The 17,136-nt window shown below is 44.3% G+C and overlaps 1 protein-coding gene across 1 annotated transcript in view; it reads left to right on the top strand.

The window, feature by feature from the left end:
* The window catches only part of LOC143277595 (cysteine-rich venom protein Mr30-like), a 36,236-nt gene that overhangs the window by 10,799 nt on the left and 8,301 nt on the right, over positions 1–17,136 (top strand). The window contains exons 4-7 of the mRNA XM_076582471.1: positions 960–1,124; positions 3,687–3,771; positions 9,886–10,025; positions 15,262–15,347. Coding sequence (XP_076438586.1) covers positions 960–1,124; positions 3,687–3,771; positions 9,886–10,025; positions 15,262–15,347 — 476 coding nt within the window. The remainder of the gene's footprint in view (positions 1–959; positions 1,125–3,686; positions 3,772–9,885; positions 10,026–15,261; positions 15,348–17,136) is intronic.

Raw genomic sequence — 17,136 nt, 5'->3', positions numbered from 1 at the left:
ATGGTTTCTCCAGTCAATGGGAAACCATTTACAGCTTAGTCTTCTGTGAAGGACTATGACTCTCAAACTAGGAGGCAAAATTGCACTGGCTCTTAGTGCTGCAGCCTTGTGGTCTAGTTGACTTTGGGAACCATCCCAACGCCGACTGTCCTAAAACCCTCTTGGCCGAGAGAGTGGGGATGTACTTGGGCAAGACACTCTCCACTATAATCAAATTCTAGCCCAAATAGCAGTTGCCTCCTCTGCTGTTCTGATGGTCATAGTCGGACACGACTGACTATCATATGTATATAGCGCCTATCCTCGGTCAGAGCTCTAAGCGCTTTCCGTGGACTTCCGTCCACAACAGGCAAATGACAGACACGCCCTCGACAGACTCTCGAAATTGTTGTCAGACAAGAGACGTGCTCCAAAGTGAAGACAAGAGAGTGCAGCGGAGTGGTGGCCAAGTGGTAACGCGTCCGCTTGAGAAGCGCGAGACTCTGGGCTTACAGGATCGAATCCACAGTCGCCAGAAGTGCCCCTCCCCTCCCTTGTGTGTGCGTGGGGGGAAGGGGGGAGGTGCATTCGAGCGAGCGTGCGTGCGTGTGTGGAGTGGGGTTGGGGGTGTGCACGGGCGATGCGTGTATGCGTGCGTTTGTGTGTGTGTGTGTGTGTGTGTGTGCGTGCGTGTGTGTGTATGTGTGTGTGTGTGTGTGTGTGTGTGTGTGCGCGCGCGCGCGCGCGCGCGCAGCGTGATCAGCCCAACCCATAGCGCGAAAGTATAAACATTGCGTTCGCAAAGCGCCACGCCCATTCATTGTGCAAGTTGTCATTAATTGTTTGTTTGTTGTTGTTGTTTTTTTCCCTGCTGCTCGCGTTCAGCTGAGAGAAGATGGCAACGTAAAACACGTCATCATCACCAACGTGACGCCAAGCAAACAAAAAGAAATTGACGTCATGATTGCTGCGTGTTGCAGTGTCCCGAAAAGTACGCCAACTACACCGTTACCCATACCATGTGTTTTACTGACCACGAGTCTGCTCAGGCCGTGGCTTTTACTCAGGCGGAAAAAGACGAACTCGTCCGTCTGCATAACAGCGCCCGTCGTAACGTCACTGATGCTTCCAACATGCTGAAAGTGGTAGGTGGATACCCCCACCCCCCACCCCCCACCCCTCCTCCCTCCCCCCCTCCCTCCCTCCCTCGCTCTCATCCTATCAGAAAAGGTCAAGTCCTTTTTTTTGTCTTTTTTTTTTAGCGTCCTAGATTCAAGGACCTGTCTAACAAGCTATTTTCGTGCATAAAGTATGCTAAGAATATTCAATGTCTGTTGTAAAATAATGAAATATACTTTTTTTTTTGAAAGATTGGTGTAGAACAAATATTTTGCAGAACAAATATTCGTAAGTTTTCTTTTAGCTTTAGAGCAGTTAAAGGATGGAATGCACTGAAAATTTCAACAAAAACAGCTAAAACTGTTCAAGAATCTTCTAGACAATGACTCTAAATCATTAATAAAACCATTCGATTTTGATGAATAAACATTTAAAAAATTTCATACGCATGTACGCAACCCTAAACTATTTCTATATTAAGAAGGGGCGTTGAAAAGCCAAAAAGGCTCAAAAATTTTTAAAAAGTCCAAAATTCTGTACCTGTACCTGGTGTAAATATCTCTTCTTCTTTTTTCTTCTTTGTACAAGCTTCGACCACGATGATGATGATAATGATAATAATGACTAAATTGATGACGGTGGAGATGATGATGATGGTGATGATAATAATGGCGACAACCATGATGGCGACGATAATACTAACAACATCAATGATAATAACGACAATGACGACAACGATGATGATGGTCATGATTACGATGACAAGGACGACGATGATAACAATGACGACAACGACGATGATGATGACGATGATTATGATAGTGATGGTGGTGATGATGATGATTATGGCGGTGAGGATGATTATGGTGATGGTGGTGATGAAAAAAATACTGATGTTGAGGATGATGATGGTGGTGGTGATGATCATAATGATTATTGATTGATTGATTGACTGATTGATATGGATACATATATAGCGCCTTTCGTCGGTCGGAGACCAAGCTCTAAGCGCTGTACAAACACAGGGTCATTTACACAACAGGCTGCCTACCTGGTAGAGCCGACTGACGGCTGCCATTGGGCGCTTATAATTCTTTTCCTGTGTCATTTAATCAGATTTCAGGCACGCACACATACACACTCAGACGAACATGTAATAGTTAACATTTTACGCGTATGACCGTTTTATTTATTTACACTGCCATGTAGGCAGCCATACGCCGTTTTCGGGAGTGTGCATGCTGGGCATGTTCTTGTTTCCATAACCCACCGAACGCTGGCATGGATTACAGGATCATTAACGAGCGTATTTGATCTTCTGCCTGTGTGTGCACACGAAGGGGGTTCAGGCACAAGCAGGTCTGTACATATGTCGACCTGGGAGATCGGAAAAAATCTCCACCCTTTACCCACCAGGCGCCGTTACCGAGATTCGAACCCAGGACCCTCAGATTGAAAGTCCAACGTTTAAACATTCGGCTATTGCACCCGTCAGTTATGGTAATGATATGATAATAATGGTGGTAATGATGATTATCATGATGATGGTGAAAATGTGATGATGATAATGGTGATGATTGTTATAGTGATGGTGGTGATGATGATGATGATGGTGATGATAATGAGGGTGATGATAATGACGATGGTGATGGCGATGATGGTGATGATGATGATGGTGATGATGATGACGATAATGATGATGGTGATGATGATGTTGATGATGTTGATGATGATGGTGATGGTGGTGATGAAAATGATGATGGTGATGATGATGATAATGATGATGATGGTGACGATAATGATGATGATGATGAGGGTGATGATAATGACGATGGTGATGGCGATGATGGTGATGATTATGATGGTGATGATGATGATGATGATGATGATGATGATGATGGTGATGATGATGATGATGATGGTGATGATGGTGATGGTGATGAAAATGGTGGTGATGATAATGATGATGATGATGATAATAATGATGATGGTGATGGTGGTGATGAAAATGGTGGTGATGGCTATGATGATGATGGTGATGATAATGGTGATGGCGATGATGATGGTGATGATGATGATGATGATGATGATGATGATGGTGATGGTGATGATAATGATGATGGTGATGATGATGATGGTGATGATGATGATGGTGATGATGATGATGATGGTGATGATGATGATGGTGATGGCGATGATGATGGTGATGATGATAACGATGATGATGATGATGATGATGATGATGATGATGATGGTGATGATGATGATGATGATGATGATGGCGATGATGATGATGGTGATGATGATGATGATGATGATGATGATGATGGTGATGATGATGATGATGATGATGATGATGGCGATGATGATGATGATGGTGATGATGATGATGATGGTGATGAAGATAATGATGATGATGATGATGATGATGATGATGGTGATGATGATGATGGTGATGATGATGATGGCGATGATGATGGTGATGGTGATGATGATGATGATGATGATGATGGTGATGATGATGATGATGGCGATGATGATGATGATGATGGTGGTGGTGATGGTGATGATGATGATGATGATGACAGAAGTGGGACGACAGACTGGCGACAGTGGCGGAGAAATGGGCGATGAACTGTACGCAAGGCCACGACGCCAACCGCGCAGAGCCAGGTCCTGTGTGCCCCTGGTCTCCTCCTCCTCCTCCTCCTCCTCTTCCTACTCCTCTTCTTCTCATCCTTCTCCTCCTCCTCTTCTCCTCCTCTTCTTCTCATCCTCCGCCTCCTCCTCTTCCTCCTACTGCTCCTCTTCCTCCTCCTCCGCCTCTTCCTCCTCCTCCTCCTTCTGCTCTTCCTCCTCCTCCTCCTCGTCTTCCTTCTCCTCCTCCTCCTCCTTTTCTTCCTACTCGTCTTCCTTCTCGTCTTCCCCCTCCTCCTTCTCTTGCTCCTCCTTCTCCTCCTCTTCCTCTTCCCCTTCCTCTTCCTCTTCCTCCTCCTCCTCCTTCTGCTCTTCCTCCTCCCCTCCTCCTCCTCTTCCTTCTTCTCCTTCTCTTCCTCTTCTTCTTCCTCCTCCACATCCTCCTTCTCCTCCTTGTCTTCATTCTGCTCTTACTCTTCTCCTCCTCTTCCTCCTCCTCCTTCTCTTCCTCATCTTTTTCCTCCTCCACATCCTCCTCCTCCTCCTCGTCTTCCTTCTCCTCATCCTCCTCCTTTTCTTCCTACTCTTCCTTCTCGTCTTCCCCCTCCTCCTCCTCCTCTTCCTCCTCCTCTTCCTCATCCACCTCCTCCTTCTGCTCTCCCTCCTATCCTCCTCCCTTTCCTCCTCCTCTTCCTCCTCCTTCTCTTCCTCCTTATCCTCTTCCTCCTCTTCCTCTTCCTCCTCCCCACCTTTTCCTACTCCTCCTTCCTCCTCCTCTTCCTTCTCCTCCTCTTCTTTCTCCACCTCCTCCTTCTCCTCCTCTTCCGCCTCCTCTAAAATAAATATAACACAACGTTCTCCTGCTTGAAGCTTTCCTCGGCGTTTAAACTTTGATGGCTGCTTTAAGATTGTGCAGCTCTGAGGCATGGTGTTTCCTTTTCACGGGGAGCCATGACCTTTCCAACAGATGCCACCGGTTTGAATTTCTTGGGAAGGGGGAAGACCAACGCGTTTTCATTGCTTGCTTATCTGGGCCCGTATGCACGTCGATCCGGATAGAGGGCTATCCGCAAATAGCGCCTATTCGGGTGGATAGGCCGCAGATTTTGGTATGTACGTCAGAACGCATAAGCTATCCGACTGGGCTAAACGCGGATAAAGTTATCGGTGCCTCGGGGGTCAGATAGCGAGCCTAAACGCGGATAAATATGGCGGCATTGATGTTTTTCCAAGTGAGACAGCGACGGCAATTGCGAAGAAACCGCATCTTTCGTGACAGAAAGAACCCGTTTGACCTGTACGATGACCATGACCTGTTCCGAAAGTTCAGGTTTAGGCGGCAACATATTTGGGAGTTGACAAACGAGGTGGAACGACCACTCCGCACGCCTTCACCTTCTCGGCTATCTTTTTCCATGTATCTGTCTTCTGAGGGTTGGTTACACTCGGATTCAAACTGCTGAATAACAGCACACGTTCCACCTGCATCTCTTCCAGAAATACTAGAATTTCATCAGCACTGAAATTTGGCTTCCTAGTGCGCTTTGAATTCTCCATGGCAAGTAATACAAACAATAAAAACTGGGACTGACGAAAACCGACGAAGCACGTACCAGCGGTAGTTCCACGAGGGAGGGTATGTCTAAACCGAAAGCAATGCCTGCTGCACCGCGGTTTTCCAAAGAATCTATAAATAGCGCGCCGTGTCCTGCCCCGTAAACGCGGAGAGCTATTCAATCGCGAATAGGGCGACGTACATACCAAAACCGGAGAGGGGCTAATCGCGTTTAAGCTCCGAATAGCTAACCGCGTTTAAGCCCTAAACGCGAATAAGCTAATCGGGTTTGACGTGCATACGGGCCCTGGGCTCTAAGTGGTGAACCCGCGTATAATCCTGGGTGAAAATTCTCCGAAAAAAATTAGCTGGGTCGGCATAGAAACGAACCAGAAGATGTCTTCTTCTTCTTCTGCATGCATACGGGCCTACATCCATGTGTATGTGTGTGTGAGAGAGTGTGTGTGTGTGTGTGTGTGTGTGTGTGTGTGTGTGTGTGTGAGCATTTTACTTATATATACGATTTATTCCCGTGATGTTTTTATTAATGTACTGTTGTACAATACCTTATGGTCTTAACGTGTGTGTGTGTGTGTGTGTGTGTGGCATCTGTTGGAAAGGTCATATATATATATATATATATATATATATATCGAGAGAGAGATAAATTTTATATATATATAGTGAGAGAGAGGGGGGAGGGAGAGATTATATATATATATATACATATATATATATATATATATGAGAGAGAGAGATTTTATATATATAGAGAGAGAGAGATTATATAGAGAGAGGGAGATCATATATGTGTGTGTGTGTGTGTGATAATATATTTAGAGAGAGACCAAAAACGGTTTTGGGAATGTGTACATAAAATATTTAAAAAGAAGCAACCTAAAAATGTATTATCTGTAGATGACTGGTTTGAACATTTTAGAACTTTATTAGATAAAGATATACCACATGATAACACTGATTATGTCTCTTTAGATATGGAAACTGAAGCCATGAACCGTCCGATTTCTCGAGAAGAGGTTTTGTTTGCCCTTAGAAAAATAAAAAGTAGAAAAGCAGCAGGCCCTGATGGTATTATTGGAGAACTTTTAAAAAGTCCATGTGAAATGATTGTAGATTTTTTTGTGAATTTTTTGAATATTTTATTTGATAAAAGTCTTTCCTGAACAGTGGTGTGAATCTATTATACTTCCACTTTATAAAAAAAAAAAAAAAAAAAAAAAAAGGCAATGTAAATAACACCAATAATTATAGAGGTATTTAGCTCTCTGATATTATTAGCAAAGAAGAAAGCACTATTATTCACCAAAGGCTTCAGGAATATGTAAAATATAACAATATAACTGGAGAACAGCAAGCTGGGTTCAGACGAGGTTACTCAACAATTGACCATATGTTTACTCTTTTTAATCCAATACAGAAACAATTTTCATGTAATTGTAAACTTTATGTAGCGTTCATTGATTTTGAAAAGGCATTTGACTCAATTAATCGAAATCTATTATGGCCCATTCTTATCAAAAATGGAGTTAGTGGAAAACTATTCAGTTGCTTTAAGAGTATGTATAGTGTTGTTAAAACAAGAATTAGATGTGGTAACAAGCTTACTAATTATGTATGTTGTACAAGAGGTGTCAAACAGGGAGATGTATGTAGCCCTATTTTGTTTTCATTATTTATAAACGAATTAGCGGTAGAGATAATAGATAAGGGTAGGCATGGTGCTAGTTTCACAACTGATCCAATGGAATTGTTTATTTTACTGCTCGCCGATGATATAGTTTTGCTCTCTCAGACAGTTGTTGGTCTCCAGACACAATTGAATAAGTTGAAAAATTCAGCTTATCAGTAACAGTTACGGGTTAATATGGATAAGAGTAATATTGTTGTTTTCAGAAAAGGGGATTATTTGGCAGCGAGGGAAAGGTGGGTTTATGATGGTATTGTAATGCCGGTGGTTAATGTGTATAAATATCTCGGAATATTTTTCTCTACGCGTTTGAGTTTTGTAGCTGCATGTAAGGATTTAGCTAACAGAGCAAAAAAATGCATTGTTACATATTGTGAAGAAACTGTGTTTGCTGAATGATAACTCACTTGACCTCTTTTTGAAAATATTTGATATCCAGATATAGCCTGTAGCTAACCTTGTTATTGATGGTCAAACAGTGGAGAGGGTCAATGAATATAGATATCTAGGGACCATCTTAGACAATAAGCTGACTTTTGACAGAAATATTGATTCCATTCATAAGAAATGTCAGTCAAGAAATTTTTATTTACAGAAGCTTAGAAATGTTGGTATAAATTCAACTATTCTTCAAAGTTATTATCGATGTTGTATCGAGTCCGTGCTCACAGTTTCATTTATGTGCTGGTATGGAAGTTTGGGAGTGAGGAGTAAGCGAGTTTTGAACGATGTCATGAGTGTATGCAGTAAAATTGTGGGAGTGAAACAAGCTAGTATGCAAGAGCTGTATGAAAGTCGAGTGGTTAAAAAAAGCAGGCAGATAGCAACTGACGACACCCATATTTTAGCAAAGTATTATGAGCTATTGCCATCAGGACGACACTACAGAACTTTTAAGTTGAAATCCAGAGCTCTGAAGACTTTTATTCCACGTTCAATTCACCTTTTAAATTCTTGAGAACTCTGTGTGTGTGTGTGTGTGTGTGCGCGCGCGCGCGTGCACGCACTCTCATGTGAGACGTGTGAAAGGCCGTGCATGATAGGTTGTACCTTGTTCTACTTGTGTGTGTGTGTGTGCGCGCGCGCGCGCGTTTACTGAGCTTAAAAACGTGACAATTGGTTATCATGAGTGTGCAATATGAAGGATGAATAATGTGCAATATGCAGAATGAATGTACAATGGAATATATCTAATGCTAACGTCCATATTCTAAATATATTTCTGTTAATAATTACGATGTAATAATTAATTGCAGTGTTTTAAAAGCGATTATGTGAAATGCTTTTATTTGAGAACATATGTTTATCACTCTTGTTTAATCAAGTAAACCGCTTGTGGGAGGGGGGGGGGTGCGGGGGGGGGGGGGGGGGGTGCTGATTATCTGGTTGTGGTTTTCCGCAATTTATCTGTATTCTTATCTTATCTGTCTATTACAATCAATGTGCAATGTAGTAGGCTATGCTTATAATCATATTCAAAATAATGTTTCTTCATTCTTTCTGTTTTTGCATTAAGAATACCAGTTATTACCTGCAGTGTGTGGATGTGTGTATGAAACGGTGTATGTGATATTTTTTACATTTGTGTTTCCGTAATATTCGTAAAAGCAGTTGTTGACTTTTACAGTTATGGTCCCCATGTTGTTTACTTGTCTATGTTGTGATAATGCACCTGACCAAATTTCTCCAGTTGAAGATAATAAAGTTATTCTTATTCTTATATTGTTCAGAAATATGGGGATTAGATAGAAAAGCTGGTATGCATTGTGAATCTCTTCATTTATTTAGCCTTAAAAAGTTTCTAGGGGTTGAAATGAGAACACCTAATGACTTAGTATATGGAGAGACCGATAGGTACCCAATTTATATTAACTCTGCCATTAGATGCATTCGTTATTGGTTGAAATTATTAAAAATGAGTAATAATCGACTGCCTAGGAAATATTATATTATGCTAAATGATTTAGATTCAAGAGGGAAAAGAAATTGGGTATCGAAAATTCGAATATGTATATGTGAAATTGGGGTTGGGTATGCTTGGGAATTTCAAGGGGTTGGTGATGAAACTAGATTTGTACAAATTGTTCGACAACGATTGATAGACTGTAGGTGGCAGGAGTGGGAAAGCCATATCCAATCAAGCGACAGGCTTGATATGTATCGAGTGTATATTTCAGATCACATAGTGAAGCGATACCTTTTGATTGATTTGAACAGACACCTACGACTTATTCTTACTAGATTCAGATTTGGTATCTCTGAATTAAACATACATAGATATCGTTATAAATCCATTTATCATTCTGATTTAATGTGTCCTTTGTGCGGGGAATCCAGAGAGGATGAAGTCCATTTTGTTTTGAAATGTCCTATCCTTAGTGACCTACGAATCCAGCTCATTTCTAAAAAAATATATATATATATATTATGCATATCCGTGTACGTTTCGACTGTGTTTACTGATGTCATCGGTGGATGAAAACACTATACGTAGTTTCGCTTTGTTTATCTCTAAAGCATTTCATTTAAGAGAGACATTTATATCCTAGTTTTATTGGAGCTTGTTATGGAATATGCTGCACTGTTCGCATTAACAATTACAATGACACATACAAAACAAAATTTTGTTGTTGCCCCCTGTTCATATGGGGCTATGGCCTTGACTGAATAAACCATCTCTCTCCAACTCTCTCTCTCTCTCTCTCTCTCTCTCTCTCAATATATATATATATATAGAGAGAGAGAGAGAGAGATAAGTGTGCATGCGTGTGTGTGTGTGTGTAAATACTTACGATACACACTCCCGACACTTCCATACGGCCCATCTTTTATGTATTGATTCCTATATATAAATAATAATATTTTTTTAAATGGGGTCTGATAATAGATCTACCAGGAAAAGTTGGACAAAATTTCGCAGAGTTTCCAGCTTCCTCTTCCCACCTCGTGGGTTTCAAGCTCTGGTATGACGAACTTCAGCATTACGAGTTCGACAATTGGAGCGGTGACAACGGCCATTACGTTCAGGTGTGTGTTATAGTGGAGGATGTTTGGGGGGTGGAGGGGGGGGGGGGCAGTGATATTTAGAGCGGGTTAACAGAGAGGGGTTTGCAGCGCTGTGTGTGTGTGTGTGTGTGTGCTTGTGTATTTGTGTGCGTGCGTGTATGTTTGTGTGTGTGTGTGTGGTATACGTGAGTGAGCGTGTGTGTCTGAGAGAGAGAGAGAGAGAGAGAGCGGCGCGCATGCAAGTGCATGCATGTGAGTGAGTGTGTGTATGTGTGTGTGCGTGTGGTGTAAAACAGTGTGTGTGCGTGTGGTGTAAAACAGTGTGTGTGCGTGTGGTGTAAAACAGTGTGTGTGCGTGTGGTGTAAAACAGTGTGTGTGCGTGTGGTGTAAAACTGTGTGTGCGTGTGGTGTAAAACAGTGTGTGTGCGTGTGGTGTAAAACAGTGTGTGTGCGCGTGGTATAAAACAGTGTGTGTGCGTGTGGTGTAAAACAGTGTGTGTGCGCGTGGTGTAAAACAGTATGTGTGCGTGTGGTGTAAAACAGTGTGTGTGCGTGTGGTGTAAAACTGTGTGTGCGCGTGGTGTAAAACAGTGTGTGTGCGGGTGGTATAAAACAGTGTGTGTGCGTGTGGTGTAAAACAGTGTGTGTGCGTGTGGTGTAAAACAGTGTGTGTGCGTGTGGTGTAAAACAGTGTGTGCGCGTGTGGTGTAAAACAGTGTGTGCGCGTGGTGTAAAACAGTGTGTGTGCGTGTGGTGTAAAACTGTGTGTGCGCGTGTGGTGTAAAACTGTGTGTGCGTGTGGTGTAAAACAATGTGTGTGCGTGTGGTGTAAAACAGTGTCTGTGCGTGTGGTGTAAAACAGTGTGTGTGCGCGTGGTGTAAAACAGTGTGTGTGCGTGTGGTGTAAAACAGTGTGTGTGCGTGTGGTGTAAAACAGTGTGTGTGCGCGTGGTATAAAACAGTGTGTGTGCGTGTGGTGTAAAACAGTGTGTGTGCGTGTGGTGTAAAACAGTGTGTGCGTGTGGTGTAAAACAGTGTCTGTGCGTGTGGTGTAAAACAGTGTGTGTGCGCGTGGTGTAAAACAGTGTGTGTGCGTGTGGTGTAAAACAGTGTGTGTGCGTGTGGTGTAAAACAGTGTGTGTGCGTGTGGTGTAAAACAGTGTGTGTGCGTGTGGTGTAAAACTGTGTGTGCGCATGAGAGAGAGAGAGAGAGAAAGAAGTTGCGCGCCTGTGAGTACGTGAGTGCGAGTGAGTGTGTCTGTGTCTGTCTCTTATGTGTGTGATGTAAAACTCTTTGTGTGTGTGTGTGTGTGTGTGTGTGAGTTAACGCGCGTGTAAGTATGTTGTCAGGTCAGGGGCATAGCCCTAGCTACTGGTACCATGTACCCCAGTACTACCTGCCGCATGTGAAGTCTCCCAACGACGGACCAGGCGGAGGAGGAAACCTTTCCCAACGGCTGTGAAGGCGGAAGAGGATGACCAAAGGGCAGGGGGGGATCTCTTATCCTTGGCTGGAAGTCCTCCTAGGAGACGGAGCTCCGAAGAAAAAACATGCACCTGCCGAGGCCGTTCTACACGTGGCAGTATCTGCACATGTGGGTCTCTGAGCATCGGTAGGCGAGAGAGTGGGGAAGGGACTGCACAACTCCCCTTCAACACCCAGCTTTCCCAAGCCCTGCAGCGATGGAGAAGTGGTAACGGGGACAAGCAGAGGATGCTGCTGGCAGTTCCTAGTCACGACTCTGTGGGTGATGGTCTTCCGCCGTAGACTGGGGCAGATGCGGCGCCCGTATCCTCCCACAGAGTCAGAGCAGCCCTTTTTAGGGACAGCACTGCTCTCCCCACACGGGGAAGGGGAGATAAAAGGATCCCTTAACAAAGCCTTCCTCACCTAGTACCTAGTGGGAAACCGCACCTACTTGGACATCCAACACTAGCGGTCGAAAACAACAGAAGAAAAGAACCAGGAGTCATACCCTGACTCTGGGTGCCTGGAATGTTCGCACCCTTTTAGACAGAGATGACAGACCAGAAAGGCTTACAGCGCTCATTGCCAGAATGCTTGATCGCTACCAGGTGGAAAAAGCAGCCCTTAGCGAAACAAGGTTTGCCGGTGAAACCCAGCTGGAGAAAGTTGAGGGGGCTACACCTTCTACTACTTTGGGAAGCCAGAAGGCACCCCAAGAACCTCAGGCGTGGGCTTTGCCATACAAACCAAACTTGCACGACAGCTTGACAACCTTCCACGTGGGATAAACGATAGGCTGATGACCCTGCGTCTGAAGCTGTCCAAGGATCACTTCTCCACAGTCATCAGCTGCTATGCCCCAGCGATGACCAACGCTGATGACATCAAAGAAGCCTTCTATGAGGAGCTCAGCCGCACCATTTCAGCGGTAGACAGAAAGGACAGGCTGATCATCCTTGGGGATTTCAATGCCCGCGTCGACGTGGACTTCTCCTCGTGGCCAAAAGGACAGCACGGCACTGGCAAGTGCAACTCCAACGGACTGCTTTTGCTCTCACTTTGCGCGCAACATAGACTGACCATCACCAACACCCTCTTCCAACAAGCGGACAAAGAACATACGAATGCGTCCCCACTCCAAGCAGTGACACATGCTGGATTATGTGATTGTCCGGCAGAGGGACAGAGGTGATGTTTCCATTATACGCTGCATGAGAGGAGCAGTGTGTTGGTCGGACCATCGCCAGGTACGCAGCAAGATGAACATCAGACGTGCACGCAAGCTCCAACCAGCCAGGCAGAAACACCCTAGGATGCTGAACATCCTCCGTCTCCCTATCAACGAGGACGTGCTGCAGCAGCAAATCCAAGCAGCTCTCCAAGAAATTCCTGCATCGACTGATGTAGAAGAGGTATGGAGCACCTTTAGAGATTTTGTGTACACAGCAGCAGCTGGCACACTCGGCTTTGTACAGAGGAGCCACAAAGACTGGTTTGACGAGAATGACTCTGGAATCTCCAAGCTCCTGAACACACTGCATATACGGCATCAGGATCACATTTCCGATAAAGACTGCCGGAGGAAGACGGACCAGTTCTTGAAAACCAAGCAACTCGTACAGAAGAGGTTGCGTGAGAGAAAGTCCGAAGAGCTTCAGTCCGCTGCTAATGCTCACGACATGAAGACCTTCCATCATGATCTCTGAGCTGTGTATGGGCCGAGAGTCACAGGATCAACCCCTGTCCGAGCCTTGGACCAGACCACCCTCCTGACAGACAAGAAAGACATCCTTGCCCGCTGGGCAGAGCACTTCAACACCCTCCTCAACATGGACTCGTCCGTATCTGACGAGGTAATTGCGACCCTCCCACAGCTACCAGTCAAATGATTCGCTAGCTGCCCCTCCCAACAAGGCCGAGACCCGGAAGGCCCAGAAGCTGACAACGTCAGGAAAAGCATCAGGAGCAGATGGAATCCAGACCGACATCTACAAGTATGGAGGCGAGGTGCTGACAGACAAGCTGACCGCCCTGTTCCAGTCTATCTGGGAGAGAGGGGAGGTCCCCCAGGATTTCAAGGATGCTTCTATTGTCCACATTTACAAACGGAAGAGAGACAAAACATCCTGCGGTAACCACCGTGGAGTCTCTCTTCTCTGCATCGCTGGCAAGATCTTCGCCCGCATTATACTGAACAGACTGGTTGACCATGTCTCCAACACAGTCATCCCTGAAGCACAGTGCGGCTTCCGCTCAGGCAGGGGAACATGTGGCATGGTGTTTTCCGTACGCCAGATGCAAGAGAAATGCCATGAGCAGAACAAGGAGCTCCACATGGTCTTTGTAGACCTGACTAAGGCCTTCGACACGGTGAACCGCCGTGGTCTGTGGAAGATCCTCCTAAAGTTTGGCTGCCCAGAGAGCCTAATCCAGCTGATTGCGTCATTCCACGATGGCATGCAGGCGAGAGTACAGGAAAACACTGACATGTCAGATCCGTACCCGGTGGTAAATGGAGTGAAGCAGGGCTGCGTCCTGGCACCCACACTGTTCATTCTCTTCTCTGCCATGCTGATTGACGCCTTCCAAGACTGTGACCGGGGCATCTACATTCAGTTTCGCACAGATGGCAAACTTTTCAACTTGCTGCAGCTCCACGCTAGGTCCAAGGTATTTGAGGCACTGTTGAGAGAGTTCCTCTTCGCTGATGACTGCGCGCTTGCTGCATACACCCATGAGGACATGCAATTCATTATGGACAGGTTCTCAACCTCCTGCAGGCGCTTTGGACTCACCATCAGCCTCAGCAAGACCAAGTCCATGTATCAACCAGCTAGCTCACAAAATGCCAGTGCCTCCCCCCTCACCTGCAATCAAGATCGATGACACAGATATCAAGTCAGTCGACAAGTTTTGCGACCTGGGCAGCACCCTATGCAGCAACGGAGCCCTTGATGAAGAATTGACGCTACGCATCGCCAAGGCCAGCTCCGCCTTTGGCAGACTCAACAACAGACTGTGGTACAACAAAGGCATCAGGCTCAGCTCCAAAATCAAAACCTACAGAGCTGTTGTGTTGACCACCTTGTTGTACTGCTGTGAAACATGGACGATGTATCGCCGTCACAACTTGAGCAGTTTCACCAGAAATGCCTACGAAAGATCCTCGGCATAAAGTGGCAAGACAGGGTCTCCAACCTCCAGGTCCTAGAGAGGAGCGGCCTGCCCAGCATCGAAAGCCTGCTGATCCAGTGCTAGCTACGCTGGACAGGACACGTTCTCCGCCTGACAGACAGCAGGATCCCGAAGATGCTACTGTATGGCCAGCTGAAGGAAGGCCACCGCGAACTTGGAAAACCCTACAAGCGCTTCAAGGACATCTTGAAGACAAACCTCAAAGCCTGTGACATAGACATCGCTTCCTGGGAAACTGATGCCCTTGACCGCTATCACTGGAGGATGCTGTGCTCTAGTGGCATAAAGACGTTTGAAAACAAGAGAACGCTGGCCATTAAGGAGCAGCGTGAGCGAAGGAAGCAGGGCTCAACTTCTGGAGACGTTTTCTCTTGCAACACCTGTGGGAAGTGTTGCGCATCCAGAATCGACCTCTTCTCCCATAATTATGTGGACACACCGACAAATAAGCCTGCCTGCATACTCATCCGTCGATCCGACGGGAGACTCCATCATCGTGTGTGCGTGTGTGTGTGTGTGTGTGTGTGCATGTGTGGGTGTGGGTGTGTGTGCTCGCGCCTGTCAACGCCCTGATGTTTTCCTTCTGGTGGCAGGTGATCTTTTCCAAAACGAGACTGATCGGCTGCGGCCAGGCCATATGTGACGACAGGAAACACTTCGTCTGCAACTATTACGTTGCGTGAGATCAAGTGTTTGATTGATTAACTGATTGATTGACAGTTGACCAATAGGTGGACAAAGTGTTTTATTGATTGATTGACAGTTGGCTGATAGGTGGACAAAGTGTTTTATTGATTGATTGACAGTTGGCTGATAGGTGGACAAAGTGTTTTATTGATTGATTGACAGTTGGCTGATAGGTGGACAAAGTGTTTTATTGATTGATTGACAGTTGGCTGATAGGTGGACAAAGTGTTTTATTGATTGATTGACAGTTGACCGATAGGTGAACAAAGTGTTTTATTGATTGATTGACAGTTGGCTGATAGGTGGACAAAGTGTTTTATTGATTGATTGACAGTTGGCTGATAGGTACACAAAATGTTTTATTGATTGATTGACAGTTGGCTGATAGGTGGACAAAGTGTTTTATTGATTGACTGACAGTTGGCTGATAGGTGCACAAAGTGTTTTATTGATTGATTGACTGTTGGCTGATAGGTGCACAAAGTGTTTTATTGATTGATTGACAGTTGGCTGATAGGTGGACAAAGTGTTTTATTGATTGATTGACAGTTGGCTGATAGGTGCACAAAGTGTTTTATTGATTGATTGACAGTTGGCTGATAGGTGCACAAAGTGTTTTATTGATTGATTGACAGTTGGCTGATAGGTGGACAAAGTGTTTTATTGATTGATTGACAGTTGGCTGATAGGTGCACAAAGTGTTTTATTGATTGATTGACAGTTGACCGATAGGTACACAAAGTGTTTTATTGATTGATTGACAGTTGGCTGATAGGTGGACAAAGTGTTTTATTGATTGATTGACAGTTGACCGATAGGTGCACAAAGTGTTTTATTGATTGATTGACAGTAGTGAGTAGACCGACAGGTGCATAAAGTGTTTGATTGATTGATTGATTGATTGACAGTTGACCAATAGGTGGACAAAGTGTTTTATTGATTGATTGATTGATTGACAGCTGACCAAGAGGTTTACAAAGTGTTTTATTGGCTGATTGACAGTTGACCAATAGGTGGACAAAGTGACTGATTGATTGATTGACAATTGACCAATAGATAGACAAAGTGTTTTATTGATTAATTGACAGTTGACCGATAGGTGTTACAAAGTGTTTGATTGATTGATAGTTGACCAATAGGTGAACAAAGTGTTTTATTGATTGATTGATTGATTGACAGTTGACCAATAGGTTCACAAATTGTTGTATTATTGATTAATTGACAGTTGACCGATATGCGGACAAAGTGTTTGATTGATTGATTGATGGATTGATTGATTGATTGACAATTGACCAATAGGTGGAAAAAGTGTTTTATTGATTATTTGACAGTTGACCGACAGGTACACAAAGTGTTTTATTGGTTGATTGATTGATTGACAGTTGACCGACAGGTGCACAAAGTGTTTTAGTGACTGATTAAATGTTGACCAGTAGGTGGACAAAGTGTTGTATTGATTGATTATTTGACAGTTGACCAGTAGGTGGACAAAGTGTTTTTGTGACTGATTAAATTTTGACCAATAGGTGGACAAAGTGTTGTATTGATTGATTGACAGTTGACCAGTAGGTGGACAAAGTGTTGCATTGATTGATTATTTGACAGTTGACCAGTAGGTGGACAAAGTGTTTTTGTGACTGATTAAATGTTGACCAATAGGTGGACAAAGTGTTGTATTGATTGATTATTTGACAGTTGACCAGTAGGTGGACAAAGTGTTGTATTGATTGATTATTTGACAGTTGACCAGTAGGTGGACAAAGTGTTTTTGTGACTGATTA

Source organism: Babylonia areolata, chromosome 34 (assembly GCF_041734735.1).
Source record: "Babylonia areolata isolate BAREFJ2019XMU chromosome 34, ASM4173473v1, whole genome shotgun sequence".
NCBI lineage: Eukaryota > Metazoa > Mollusca > Gastropoda > Neogastropoda > Buccinidae > Babylonia > Babylonia areolata.
The sequence above is the reverse complement of the archived record's forward strand: the minus strand, read 5'-3'. Positions and strand labels throughout refer to the sequence as shown.